General features: G+C 47.3%; 1 protein-coding gene and 1 pseudogene across 12 annotated transcripts in view; one reads left to right on the top strand and one right to left on the bottom strand.

Moving 5' to 3' along the window:
- Positions 1-14,577, top strand: part of SYNE2 (spectrin repeat containing nuclear envelope protein 2) — a 214,116-nt gene that overhangs the window by 190,961 nt on the left and 8,578 nt on the right. For 11 of the 12 annotated variants that reach the window (XM_081830388.1, XM_081830390.1, XM_081830393.1 and 8 more), the window contains 9 exons: positions 226-388; positions 6,092-6,279; positions 6,776-6,926; positions 7,241-7,423; positions 8,854-8,991; positions 10,071-10,265; positions 11,404-11,686; positions 12,220-12,288; positions 13,228-13,367. In XM_081830388.1, the coding sequence (XP_081686514.1) occupies positions 226-388; positions 6,092-6,279; positions 6,776-6,926; positions 7,241-7,423; positions 8,854-8,991; positions 10,071-10,265; positions 11,404-11,686; positions 12,220-12,288; positions 13,228-13,367 (1,510 nt within the window). The remainder of the gene's footprint in view (positions 1-225; positions 389-6,091; positions 6,280-6,775; positions 6,927-7,240; positions 7,424-8,853; positions 8,992-10,070; positions 10,266-11,403; positions 11,687-12,219; positions 12,289-13,227; positions 13,368-14,577) is intronic. The other variant, XM_081830387.1, reaches the window with a different exon arrangement.
- On the bottom strand, positions 5,288-5,406 carry LOC115936937 (5S ribosomal RNA; annotated as a pseudogene).

Here is a 14,577-nt window from a genome sequence, read left to right as displayed (position 1 = left end):
AACCGACTGAGCCACCCAGGCGCTCCTAGACCAGCAATTTTGTTAAGTGTCACATATTCTGTGAAAACTCTGTGATGTGAGAGCTGTTCCCTCTCTATATAAAAAATCAATAACCAACATAAGTTGTTTTTTACGCCGTAACACCTTTGTTGGCACATTCTTGTCACCACTAAATGTTGGGCTTTGGCTTTTTTTTACCTCTTTTTTTCCTGCAAATATATTTAGGGTGAAGAAGCTGAAGGAGACCTTTGCTTTTATTCAGCAGTTAGACAAAAACATGAGCAACCTTCGTACCTGGTTGGCTCGAATCGAGTCAGAGCTTTCTAAGCCTGTCGTCTATGACGTCTGTGATGATCAAGAGATCCAGAAGAGGCTCGCCGAGCAGCAGGTGAGGACAGAAGGCTTTTGTAAGAGTATCGGCGTCTGTGATATCTGCCAACTCCAACCTTCCCCATATTAGCTGTGTCTTTTAGCGTGTTCACATTTAATACCATTGGTTCGTTTTTTTCCAGAGAAAACTGGCCACCTGTCCACGTTCTTGTACGTGTGAGACCCTCTCTTGGCGTGCCTGTCTTCTGCCCCATTCACACATCTCTTTGTGAAATGCTTTGAATAATGTCTGAGATGTAGGTCTTAGTCTTAGTGGTAAATAAGGTGTTTTGCTTACGTATTTTTAAACTTGGATCTTTGTTTTAGAATATAGTTTTAGAAGGCAATGAATTGAAAGAAAAATAAATTTTCTAACCCAGGAAAGTTTTCATGGGACAGTAGATCATCTGATAGAGCTTCCAACAAAAACAAAGGGGGGGGCTGTAAAAAGGAACATGCTTAGGCCAATAGCATAGGAAACCCCTCTTGCAGTGCTCTGTACATTTCTCCCATCGGTTATGCACCCTCTGAGCCGACCCTGGAAGCTCCACAGCATGAAACCACTGAGTCCCACCAGTGTTACCATCACACTAATCTGGTGGGCGCTCATTGATGTCACAGACTTAGCAAATCCACTTTCCTGCCCTCCCATCAGCTCACATTCGCAGGTTCATTCTCATATGCAGTACCTGGAGCTTATCTTTATTTCTAAAATTAAGTTCATAGTAGCCTTTTGGTAGCTTTCCTTCACCTTCACGGTTTTTTCTTAGACCCAGGAGCAGATTCCACTTTGACTATATAAGCAATATGGTTGTCATGACGTTCTCAGATGCGTTATCTGTTTTCTTCACGTTATCTCCAAAGCCTTGGTGTTTGCTGTCTGTCAACACACAGGAAGATTCACCCACGTGTAACAGCTGCTCTTAGAGAAAGAATTGGGGGCTGACCCTTTCTCACAGATTCAAGGGCAGAAGGTGATGATGAATTAATGACAAATTCCCTTGAGTTCAAGTCGATCTTTTTAATGGCAATGAGTGACATCCTCTGCTACCATAAAATAGAGCCAAGTATTTGATATTCCTCTTGACTTAGATCTTTATTCAGTCTATTGCTATTACTGTTTGTAAACGATGCCTATTCTCTGACTTTCAAATTAGTATGATTTAGCAATGCTAAATGCTAAAGTAAAAATACTGGTATTGGCACTTGGCCGCAGAAATTTAAGTATGCCCTTTCTGTTGAGGTCATCACAATTCTGTCTTTGTTTTGTGGAAAAATGAATACTGATGTAAGTACCATGTTAATGGACATTGCAGAGATTTTAATGCCCTTCTCGGTGAAGTCAAAGCCACTGGACATTATCAGCTTTATTTGCAAGTTTGATCCACTCAGAAGAATTTCTTGAATAGTCTCTTTACAGACAGGCCTTAAAAATAACAATTTACCCTGAGTGGTGAGTTTTTTCAGGTAAATAGTACAGAAACAGTATATTTTTCCTCTTAAAGAAAGACTGGCTAAATTTGGCAGGGGCCAGTAACGTGTATTAACGTTTTATAAATCTAAGGTGTGCCAGAACATCATTAAATTGCAGGGCATGTATTCCCCAAAGGCTACAGTTTGGTGGTGCTGCCATCCTCCTGGCCTTGTTTGGTCCTGTTTTGAAATGGTCCATAATTTCACCTCTGGTTGATTTGAAGCTTCCCTCTTTATAGAACTTAGAATCACTATCCTGGAATTCTTACCTCATAGTAATCCACAGCAATTTAAGGAGTTGGTGTTCAGGACTACCATTACTGGTAAAGAAGTCAGATGTACAAGTTTTCTATGATTGCGTTAACAAATTAACGCAAATTTGGCAACTTCACCCAAATTTATTGTCTTACTGGAGTTCTGGAGGTCAGAAATCTGACCCCAGACTAAGATGAAGGTGTCAGGAGGGCTGCATTTCTTTCTGGCAGCCCTATTGGAGAATCTGTTTCTTCACCCTTTCTAGCTTCTGGAGGCTGCCCACATTGCTTGGCTCATGGCCCCTTCTTCCATCTGCAGAGCCAGCAACCTTGCATCTGTCTGTGCTTTTCTGTCATGGCCCCTTCTCCCTCTGACTGACTCTTCTACCTCCCTCTGCCACTTTTAAGGACCCTCGGGATCACGCTGAGCCCACCTGAATAATCCAGGATGTTAAGCTCAGCTGATAGGCTACATGCCAACAGAGAATTAAGGTTGCCAAACATATTCACAGGTTCTGGGGACAAGGATATGAACATCTTTGGGTGGCCAATATTCTACCTACCACAGATGTCCTGAGGAAACTTTCAGTATTTTTGTTTAAAAAAAAATTTTTTTTAATACCCAGACCAGACCTTAAAGCCTCCATCAAAACCACAAAAAACAGAAATGTGTCACACACAAAAATTATGCACGAGCCATTAAAAAACAAAAAACAAAAAGACACCTTACTTGTGTTTCTATCACTAAGTTTCATGATTATTTACAGAAATAAGACTTAAAAACTTGGGATCACCTAGTAGTGCCTTCTGCAAAATCCCTCAGGCCCCGCAAGTGATGAGGAGCTGTGCTTCCCAGATCCTCATCGTGATGTTCTTGGTAGCACCCTAGGGAAGAAGTCAAACTTAATCCTAACACCCTAGTCAAAGTTAATCCGAGTCCTTTTTGTTTCTCTTATGTAGAACTCCTTGGGTAATAAGGGTTATATTGTTATTTTTGTGAAATCTCTCATCTTCAAAATGCAAAAAGAAAGTGGTAGCAACCTTTGTAACACTTTTAAACCATGAACCACTTGCATTAAGACTTCCTGTTCTTTCTCTCCTGTTTTCTTTGGCTTCCTGGTTCCCTGTGGGTGCCATATGGTGACGTTGGGAGAGAATGCTGTTAGTTACCCCCCATTCTGTAATTACAAATAACCCCCTTCCCAGCAGGTGCGCTCAGCTTCATGCCAACCTCCTCATAAACCACTCTGCTCCCCAGGCTTGCCAGCCCAAGCCCCTCCCCCAGAGTCAATCTGGAGCCACCACCTCACCCACCTCAGGTGATTTTTCTGCCCACCCACCCCCTCCCCCTCAGCCCAGCTTGGCTTTCTTCTTTTCCCCCTTTATCTTGTTTTTTCTAGCTCCTTTTGTATTCTCCTCCTTCCTGGTTGCATTCTCCACCTCACCCTCTAGCTGTGGATCCTCCTCCTCCTCATTTGCCCCCCACCCCACCCCCAATGCCTACTCTTCCCAGTTTCAGAGCTCTTTGTCACCTACTCAGGAACAGAAACACAAAACACACGAGAGTCCGGGAGCCTGTTTCCAGAACCATGGCAAAAGTCTTTAACGTTTTTTTATGTTTCTTAAGTCCCATTCTTCAAATTGTACTTGAACAGTTCTTGAAATCTAATTATTGTGCATATTCCTGCCTCAGTGGGAACTAGTGGTGAGATGGTTTTCCTAAAATGTCACTCATTTAGCACTTAAATGGTTTGCATTTTTAAATGTGGGTCACTACTTTGTATTTTACAAAGTAATCAGTACATGCTACAAAATCAGTGGGTCATTCTGCAGTGTTTGAAAAGTTTGTTTTGGAAATTTTGAAAATTTTTGAAATTTTTTTTAACCAAAATGTTGATGGTCTTTTATAAACTATCATAGAGCTCATTTCTTGCTCCCATTTGCCCTGTGTATTAATCAGTACTCAATAGCCATTTTGTTCAATATAAGCTGAACAAATAAGGTAGAGAAACTGCAATGAGTCTATTAAAATATGCAGCATTCACATTTATCCATAGACTAGACTTTTTCAGTACTTTTCAACCAGATCCTACCCAGCCCTACCAGGTGAGGTCAGGGATGGGTACCATTTTTCAGTTAAAATTGTCACTATTACTCATTTAGCACCAATGTTAGGATTCCTTATTTATTATTTTAATAAAGTCAAGAGACATTTATCAATGCCAGTAAATTTTAGGAAGGCTCATGATAATTCTGTGAGCCAACAAGAATTCTTAAAGCTTGAATTCTGTTTAAACCTAGTAATTACAAATCTGGTGCTTGCATGGACCCCAGGAGGACTTCCACCATTTGTCCCGGACTGCAGAGCTTAAAAAACATCACCCTGTTCATGTCTCTTCACAGGACACATAGGGTGACAAACTAAAAAACACATTTTTTAAGTTTATTTATTTTTTAGTAATCTCTACACCCAATACAGGACTTGAGCTCATGGCCCGGAGACCAAGAGTCACATGCTCCTCCAACCCAGCCAACCAGGCACCCCTAGAAAACACATTTTCTTACCATAACTTTGTGCTTTATTTTTTTAATCTTAAAAAAAAAAAAAGAAAATATTAGTATTATCTGATAACAGTAATTTCCAAAATTATTAAATATTGAGGTGACCCGGCATGAGCTTTATGTTGCCTTTCTGTAGAACGTGGCAGGCAGTTTATAAAATAATCTCTCCTGTAAACTGAATTTTGTTGAATCCAGGGAGCTTTAGTTAACAGTGGCGTATTTAGCTTTGTCTTTATTTATTCATGATGTAATTTGGATACTAAGATTAGTGGCATGCTCTGTTGTAACCTATCACAGAATTTAGATATCTGGAGAAGCCTAATTCCAGAATGCAAAACAAACAGGCTCCTCGTCTCTCCCTCCTCCAGACCTCCCATGGTGTGCAGAAGAAATATTCTCCGGGTGATACCTGAAAATGCTGTGTTTGTTGTTTTTTGTTTTTTTAAGATTTTATTTATTTGACAGAGAGAGACACAGCGAGAGAGGGAACACAAGCAGGTGGAGTGGGAGAGGGAGAAGCAGGCTTCCCACTGAGCAGGGAGCCCGATGCGGGGCTCAATCGCAGGACTCTGGGATCATGACCTGAGTCAAAGGCAGACGCTTAACGACTGAGCCACCCAGGCGCCCCAAACCTACAGCACCCGGTATTCCCAGGCGGGCTCCCATCCAAGTACTAACCAGGCCCAGCCCTGCTTGGCTTCCAGGATCAGACGAGATCGGGTTCGTTCAGGGTGGTATGGCCGTAGACGCTGTGTTTATTGTTAAACAAGTTTTTCATTTTTCCCCATAACTGTGCATTGTCTCCTCGTGAATGCTCCTTTTCCTGAATCTGGGAGCAGCACTGTCAGCGTCACAGGACAAGACTCCAGAGAGACACTGCCCCCTCCGTTGGACCCCATATGTTGGGGAAGTGGGGTCTCTACTCCGAAACTCTTCCCTGGGGCCTATGGAGCCCGAGGATGGGCATGATTTGGGGTGTGTGTGAAGATGGCACAAAGGTCTCAGTAGATTTAAGAATTCTGGGACCCATAAAAGGTTAAGAGTTCTGCTCAAGTTTTAGGTCGTGCTGAAGAGACTCCCAAGGAAGACTTCCCCGGGGCCATGTCTCAATGGGGGGCCCTTGCATTCAGGTGGTATGGGATGGATCCCGTGCCTCCCCAGAGTCATCGGGGGAGTGGGCTCTCAGGAGAGGCACTCCTGCTTTCCCACCCCCTCTCAACAGTTCAACAAGTAAATCCCAGGCGTTGTCAGTGTTCAGGCTCTGTGCTACAGCACAAGGGTTGCTCAGATGAGAGAGACACAGTCCTTGTTGCTGATCGAGAGGTGGACATGCACCTGGGCCAGAAGAAGGGTGGGGGGGAGTGGAGATCCTCTGATGCCAATCATACCACCACCACCTTCTCAAGGTGCTCCTTACTCTGCTCCAACCGTAGGACCTGCAGCGAGACATCGAACAACACAGTGCAGGGGTGGAGTCTGTCTTTAACATCTGTGACGTCCTCCTGCATGACTCCGATGCTTGCGCCAACGAGACGGAGTGTGACTCTCTCCAGCAGACCACCAGAAGCTTGGACAGACGCTGGAGGAACATCTGCGCCATGTCAATGGAACGGCGAATGAAGTAAGAACCGAGCTGCCCCTGAACGTTTCAAACATGGTCAGCCAAACTCCGTGCACCCTTCTCGTCTCAATAGCAGTAGCTGTGTTCTGTTCGCTTCACTTCCAAGGCGACTGGCAGAGAAGGCTCAGTAGGTGTGGCCATGCTCATGCAATGAGTTATTCAAGAAAAATAGGATCGGGGTTACGGCTTTCCCCAGCAACCCTGTGTCTCGAGGTGTAACCATGGCTGGCCCTGGCTACGAAACAGCGGAGGGAAGCCCTGTCTCCTGCTGGTTAACCTCTGTGAGGCAGGAGCTTTGAGGGGCAGTCCCAGGAGGACGGTGTCCTGACCAAGAAGGGGATGTGTCCGGTTATTTCCTAGAAGAAGGATATCAGGGTCTCTCCCCCAAAATGGTGCAAGTGCCAGGGGTGTTGGGAATGGGACCAGGCAAGGGAGGAAAAAAGAAAGCTCACGGCTGAAACGGATGGCTCATATTGAGATGCTCTCCTCCTGTCAGAATTGAGGAGACGTGGCGCCTGTGGCAGAAATTTCTAGATGATTACTCCCGCTTTGAGGACTGGCTCAAGTCCGCCGAGAGGACAGCAGCCTACCCGAATTCCTCAGAGGTGTTGTACACAAATGCCAAAGAAGAGCTGAAAAGGTTTGAGGTAAAGCCCAAAGCCCCCTCCAGCCCGGTGCTCCTGATAAGCAAGCCTCTCGGTGGCTGGCTTTCCCCCCCCGCGGCCAGGGCCGCCCAGTCCACAGCCCGCCGGCAGCTGCTAAGACGGCTTTGCCAGACGAGACCGATCCGTGCCAAGCGGCATGCAGTGAACTTGAGAGCCTGTTCTTTAGCATCAGCGCAGGGGGAAGGGGGCTCTCTGTGGCCATTTCAGCCTGGGGATTAAGGCCGAGAGCAGGGCGGCCGGGGCCGGGGAGGGGGCGTGCCGGCCTTGGCCCTGACGCACCCGTCTGTGCGCCGCAGGCCTTCCAGCGGCAGATCCACGAGAGGCTCACGCAGCTGGAGCTCATCAACAAGCAGTACCGACGGCTGGCCCGGGAGAACCGCACCGACACGGCCAGCAGGCTGAAGCAGATGGTGCACGAGGGCAACCAGCGCTGGGACAACCTCCAGAAGCGGGTCACGGCCGTCCTGCGGAGACTCAGAGTAACCTTCTCTACGTCCCCCGCCTTGTTTGTAGGCCGTCAGGGAGAAGTGACGGGCGGTATCAGGCTTGTAGCAAAGCAGTGGGTAGATTTCAGTTCAGGCCTCAGGTATCTTAACATTCTTCCAACCGGCCTTCCCTGGGGTTTAAGCCAAAGCTGCCAGTATTCCTGTCTTTGGTTAAGAGGTTATTTACCTAAGAATAGGCTTCCGAGACAGAGCCCATTGATGTGATTTGTGGTACCAAGCACATCTTTTTCCAACCTCCGTAAGCCCTAGAGGTTTGCACGTTGGCTCACAGATGGCCCGTGGGGTCTGGGCCGCTTCCATCACCAGGTCAGGCCCAGGGGCCTCTAGGCCCGGAAAGAGGCTCGCCTTGCCCTTCTGCCCGTTTTTGTGTGTTCCACTGGTTCTTGCACTATGAGAGATGTAGACAAAGCCCCCTCTGATTACCCCCCCTCCTGTTACCCCCCCGCCCCGTTGCACTCAGACTCGAGTGCATTGTGGAGCTTGGGGACAGCGATTACCTCCCGAATTTCAGAGCACATTGACCTAACCGCAAAGGCTGGGGTTGATTTTTGAATGTAGACGTTCACGTAAGATTTGCGTAATGCAGGAGACACGGTGTGTGAACCTTTGTGAGTCTAGGTGTAAACTGACGGGACACGTATGGTTTGTGGCTGCAGGAAGTAATTTTAATCCCTGCTTCTGTTCTCAGGGCTCTTGAAGTTATTCTAAGATGAGGAGAATCTGGGCTTTTTTTTTTTTTTTTTAAATCCCTCAGGAAGAAATGGGTTAGCTTTTCAGACAATCCCCGTGCATTAATTTATCTCCTGCTGATTTGACTGTGACCAGTGTAAACCTTTATTTGGTACTGAATGCTATGTTTGAGAATCCGCTGCCCATTTATGAGGTAGTAACCCAAGAGGCTTCCTTAATTGAAGGCGATAAATCTGGGTCTTTCTCTGAGGGAACACGTTCAGGATTACTGAAATGGAGCATTAGACCAGGCTTAACCCTGAGATCAGTACTTTTCCATCTTGAAGCTACTATTTCAAGCCAATAGCTTCCACAGAAGGCTTTCAAGGTAAAGGCAGGCAAGGTGCCTGGACGTTGAGGGGGTTCCTCAAAGGGCAAGTTGGGGAAAATAACTGACTTAGGGAATTATAGAATTTCAAATGCTAAAAGGACCTTCAACATCATAGTCAACATTCCCACACCCTAATTTGCCAGGGAAGACAGGAAGACTTAGAGAAGTTGGGGGGCTTGTTATCACACAGCCAGGACCAGAGCCCAGGCTCCTGACCCCACACTGGCCCCCTGATGCCCTGTGGACCTCTGGGGGTACCCTTTCCTCTTGGCCAAAAACAACCTGTCTACCTGGACTCTCTTGTGCCCTCAAAACAAACGAGATATTTTCCCCCCTTTCACAGCATTTCACCAACCAAAGGGAGGAATTCGAGGGGACCAGGGAGAGCATTCTGGTGTGGCTCACAGAGATGGACCTGCAGCTGACCAACGTGGAGCACTTCTCGGAGAGTGACGCCGACGACAAGATGCGCCAACTGAACGTAAGGCCTGCTTTGTCGGCCCCTCTCAGAAGAATGCACCTTTGCAGGGGAGAGCTGGCCAAGGACAAATGTCACCTGATACCCTGAGAGCAGATTCCAGCACTGAAAGCAGCCAGGCTGCACCCACCTATGTCCTGCAGGGTTATCATGAGCAAGGATACTATACCTTACAGTCAAGGGGCCATTGGAACAAAGCTTGTTATTCTTTGTCATTTATAATCATCCACGGGGAGAACGCTCTTTAGGTTCCAAACAGAACTTCATAAGGTGCTCTTCACCCAGCTTTCGAGTCTGAGTGCAACAGGGTGGGGGGGTAACAGGAGGAGCATCTGTATCAAGAGTGGGGCCAAGAACAGATCTCACGTCCGCTCTCCCAGATATCTGTATTTCACTTTAATTTCACTATGATTCCCTCCTTGGCTTTTTTTTTTTTTTTAAGGTTTTATTTATTTATTTAACAGAGAGATAGTGTAAGTAGGCAGAGCGGCAGGCAGAGGGAGAGGGAGAAGCAGGCCCTCCACTGAGCAGGGAACCCAGTGTGGGGCTCGATCCCAGCACCCTGGGATCATGACCTGAGCCGAAGGCAGACGCTTAACTGACTGAGCCACCCAGGCACCCCTCCCTCCTTGGCTTTTAAAAACAATTGAAAAATAGAAATGTGTCTTCCCTAATATAATGGCACCAATGAGATGATTATTGTGTCAGCAGAAGCAAATGCCCGTGGGTGGTTTATTCTGGGAAATTTTCTGTTTCCACGAAGCGTCAATAAGACAAGCTTCCTCCCTCACACCCAATAGCGGTATATGTCCATCCCTGCCAAACTTTTAGAATTATTTTAATTGGAAAAGTCCGTATTCAGAAGGGAGAGGGTGGGAAAAAATCACGTACAGTCATTTTACATTATCCGATCTTTACTGTCACCTTGTTAAAAATCAACAGAGCTCGAGTCCTGGGTGCAGGGACAAGGCATTCGGTGATATGGGGATGCTTTCTCTACAGCCCGGTTAAAAGAAGCAGACGCTGGGTCCTCGGGGAAACTTTCCTTCTTTGAAATCCTTTCTTTCTCCTATCCTGAGTAGGGTTTCCAGCAGGAAATTACACTAAACACCAACAAGATCGATCAGCTCATTGTCTTTGGGGAGCAGCTGATTCAGAAGAGCGAGCCGCTGGACGCCGTGCTGATCGAGGACGAGCTAGAGGAGATGCATCGGTATTGCCAGGAAGTCTTCGGCCGGGTCTCCCGCTTCCACCGCAGGCTCACCTCCCATGCCCCGGTAAGGGCAGTGCCACCCTCGCTCGGGCGGCCTCCGCGCCACTCGCGCTTGACCTTTGACCCAATTTTTAAAGAACTGGGACCCCTATGGAACGGTCAGTTGTGATGTGTTTTATGGTAAAAGGGGGGGGAACCTATTAGTTTTATTTCGGCTGTTAGCACTATGGAGTCACACTTCCTTGGAGGCTCCCATCACCCCATGGAAGGAATGGCGCTGCTGAAAGTTCTTGCTCCTCTGACCTGCTTTCCACGTGTTCCTCAGGACAGGGCTTGCCCAACAGGTCCGGATCCCGAGGATACAGCGATACGTGTTCTGGTTTTGCTTACAGTAGTAACTTGGGAATGTGTCGGCCTGTTCCTTTTAGTGTCTGGGAACTTTTAGTAGTTGCACGTTTCTGGTGCTTTGTTCTCACCTTTGAAGTGACAAAAACACGCGTTTTCCAAAGCAACTGTGAAGCTTCCCTTGACAGAGGGACCTTTCGGGAAGTTCGGGTAGCGTTCAGGCCGTTATTCCATGTTCATTGCCTTCGTGCGCCAGGAGCTTTCATGATGACCATATTGACCGACACGCCTGGCCGCTTCTTCCTTCTCTGTGTCCCCAGCTGGCTTACTTGATAGTTACTTCTTCATCAGACCTAGCCTTAAAAATTACGGTACAATTCCCTCATTTCTAAACATAGCAGTTTTTAGTCCTTTTTCTTAGACCGAGGCACTACAACATAGGGAGAATAAGGTTCTATATCCTGAACAATAAGATTGAGGATAAGAAAGAACCCCTTTAATGGCCTTTAAATTTTTTTTTAACTTAAATGTTCTGATTGTTGGAGTAAACCTGCCACTAACCACCAATGAAACTTTGGCCACCATTTCTTATTTTCTAGCTAAAGCTGTTTGAATTAGATCACTAAATTTCATATTTTTCCGAGGAAAACTTGCAGGTTCTGAGGCCCACACTGGAGTGTCTAAATTAGAATAATCACAAACAAATCCCTGGGAACGCAATTCTTTTTTGAAAGCCGCCGCAGAAATGCCGATGGTGGCCATTCCCAGGCGCTGCTAGACAGACAGGCCCCCGGCCTCCTCACACCGCAACAGCCTGTAATCTGGTTCATTCTGAAAACCGGACATCCCCGCTTTAGGGCTTGGAAGAAGAAAAAGAGGCCTCGGAGAATGAAACGGACATGGAGGACCCCAGAGAGATCCAGGCCGACTCCTGGCGTAAAAGGAGAGAGAGCGAGGAGCCCTCGTGTCCTCAGTCCCTCTGTCATCTGGTGCCCCCGGCGCCGGGGCCCGAGCGGTCTGGCTGCGAGACCCCTGTCAGCGTGGACTCCATCCCTCTGGAGTGGGATCACACAGGGGACGTGGGGGGCTCCTCCTCTCACGAAGATGACGAGGAAGGCCCATACTACAGTGCACTGTCAGGTAACGGCCCCAGTCTCCAAAGCCCTTGACATCGACCCGCGTGGTTATGTTTTTTAGCACCTTAGCAACACGGCCAACTCTGGATGGCCCAGAGTCCAGCTCGTGGCTGACCCAGACCTCTGTGGCTTCTTGTGTTGTGTCCTGCCCACTTTGACTTACCTGAGAGTGGCTCACTCCTATCACAGGCGGAATGAAAGGGAAAAAGAGATGAAATTCACCTTGGGACATGAAGGCTATTCCCGGATGGCTCCGGCTGCTGGGGAGGCTCATCAGTGAACTTTTCCGTTGAGTTTTTCAGAGTATCGGTAGATCGTCTCCATTCTTTCTGTGGACTTCCCCACTCCCACTACTGCTTCAAACAGTAAAGAGTTGGCTGGAAAAAAACTCTTTTTGGTTTCTTAAAAGCTTTTTAGTAGAACAGATAAAGGGTAGTTACTTTTCTTCTCCCAGCTGACAATGTTTCTACTGTTGTAATACTTGGGCATTCATCTACAGACGCCTGCAGTGAGGAAAATGACATTATTCTTTTTCAGATGTAGAAATCCCTGAAAATCCTGAGGCATATCTTAAAATGACCACAAAAACTTTGAAAGCGTCTTCTGGTAGGCCCCTGCCCATGCATGTGTCTCAACATGGCAGCGTCCTGTGGCGCACACTGCATCCTAAACCTCGCTCCCATGTCCTGTCTGACCTCTGCCTTCTGTGGACACCATGCGCCTTGGTCCTTGTGTCATGGTGTATTTGCACTGCTGTACTCCCCATACCTGCGTGCTACTTACAAAACCCCACCCACACAAGAGCAGTCTCCACACCATCCCTCCCCTCCCCGCCGAGGCCTGTGCAGAAGGGAATTTTTCATGGTGCCTTTTAGAGTTTTTATTCCTCCCCTCCCCTCCATCTAACTGAAGTTCTTTGGCATAGGCCAAGCTTTCTTCATGGTGGCTTGGTTTGGAACTACCGCCTTCCTTCCTTATGCTGTTTCCTGGGAAGAGGATGGGTGGGTGGGGGTAAAGGTACTGTTGCGCTTGCCAGAGGAAAAGAAACCTTCCTTTCTTGACTTGCAGCTCTAACCTTTGTACCCTGCCCCGTCCGCCTGTGCAGTGGTGGGGTAGAGCCGTGAGCGGTCCTTTGGTCCCCAAGTCCATCCCGATGTTCACTCTCCCCCACTTCCGAGAGGCCTTCAGTCCTCTTGGCCACCAGCCCCGGCCTTGTTGCCAGTGTCCCCACCACTAGATGCCCCAGCTCCGAAATGCCACTCATTGTGCAAAAAAAATCATACATTTGTTGTGCTCCATTGTGAACCCATCTAGTGAAGGCACAGTGCTGCTCAGTTGCATGATTCTCATTTCATTCCCTTCTGGGACATACTGACATTTTGCAAACGTGCATGCTTTGCAAGGAAAGCTGCAGAACTCATATTATACTATAACCTGATGCCATGTTACCCGTGACCTTTTTTGTGTAACTAAATATGAATCCTTTGGCTGGAGAGAACGGACTGGCACTTGCTCTGTTTTTTGTTTTTGTTTTTGTTCTTTCAGGTAAATCCATTCCTGAGGACCACTCGTGGCATGTTCCTGACAGCCCTTCCCGCCCCAAGCTTCGCTACAAACAGATGGGAGGCGATGGCAATGTACAAACCATCCCCTCAGATTCCAGCAACCCTTGTAAACCAGCCTATGTAAGTCTTGAGTGCACTGAGAATATAACCCAAGTGCATGAGTAATAATCGAGATTTTTAAGAGAGAGAGGGATATTGGTGTATGCTGCACATGCTTGCTTTCCAGGCGTATTTTGAGCTGGTGACATTTCCCATGGTCACGGTATCTCTGCTGAGCTGCCTGTATGCCATTAGAACCCTGGCAAGACAGACTGGAGTTACAGACTGGTTTCTGGCCCAGACCAGTCTTTGTGTATATTGACACGACGGGGTGGTGATTATTACTGTTGAGCCAGTCATCCATGCAAGTAGTGGGGAAGCAAAGCGCCAGTTTCCCGAGCTGCTCCTGAACTCCCAAACTGTGTTCTGTTTACCTTTCGACTACACAGCCTGTTCAGGACACTGTGACTTCATATTCAGGAAGATTTGACTGTGTGCTGTGGTAGACGTGGGTTTGACTCCTAACTCTACCAATAAACTGCTCTGGGGCCGTAGCCCTTTGCCTTGCCTCTGTAAGCCTTCCTCAGCTGAAGTTAAAGCTACTTCATGTAATTGTTAGGACTGATTTGTAGGAAGGTGTAAAGAAGGCCCTGACACGTGGCCACTGTTACTGTTATTACCATTTGCTACCACATATGGTTTGCTGTTGTTGTTTATCACAGTGACTGTTCCTTCTTCACTGTGTTTTCCTCAGGCAGCATGAGTCGTTGGCATGCTCTGTCGAAGCAGCTGTCGGGGGCAGCCAGCCCAGGATTTAATGTTGGCTCCAGATCATCCCTGGTACAGAGAATTAGTGACAAGCGAGTTGAAATTAAAATGTCTGGGTGCGCTTTTATTAGTCAACTTTTAGACAGACCAGCGCAGTGTGAGCATCACTGGATTGGTCCTCAAAGTGCCCTCTAAGAGTGAATATTGCTAGATAAATGGAGAAGATTCTGCCTGTATGCGTCAGACTCAAATCCTTTGACAGCGGGCTTTCATGCCCGATTCAGCCACGCCGCCTCATGCTTAGCAAGCAGTTGTCAGTTTTCATCTGTCCCTTTGGATGCAGAATAAGACCTGACAGTCTGGGGGAGAGGGACCCCAGCACCTCACCTTTGCTTTGTATGCAGGGCCACCTGGTTTGGCCTCTCCCAGTGAATAAGCTTGTGTTCTCACCTGGCCAGTTTCAAAAGTTCCACCCTTTTTTGTGTGTCTGAAACCAGGCATGTCACCAGAAATGAAGGGTTTT

Source organism: Leptonychotes weddellii, chromosome 9 (genome assembly GCF_054177405.1).
Source record: "Leptonychotes weddellii isolate Sample4059 chromosome 9, ASM5417740v2, whole genome shotgun sequence".
Classification (NCBI taxonomy): domain Eukaryota; kingdom Metazoa; phylum Chordata; class Mammalia; order Carnivora; family Phocidae; genus Leptonychotes; species Leptonychotes weddellii.
Note: the sequence above shows the minus strand (reverse complement) of the source record. Positions and strands in the feature narration are given on the sequence as shown.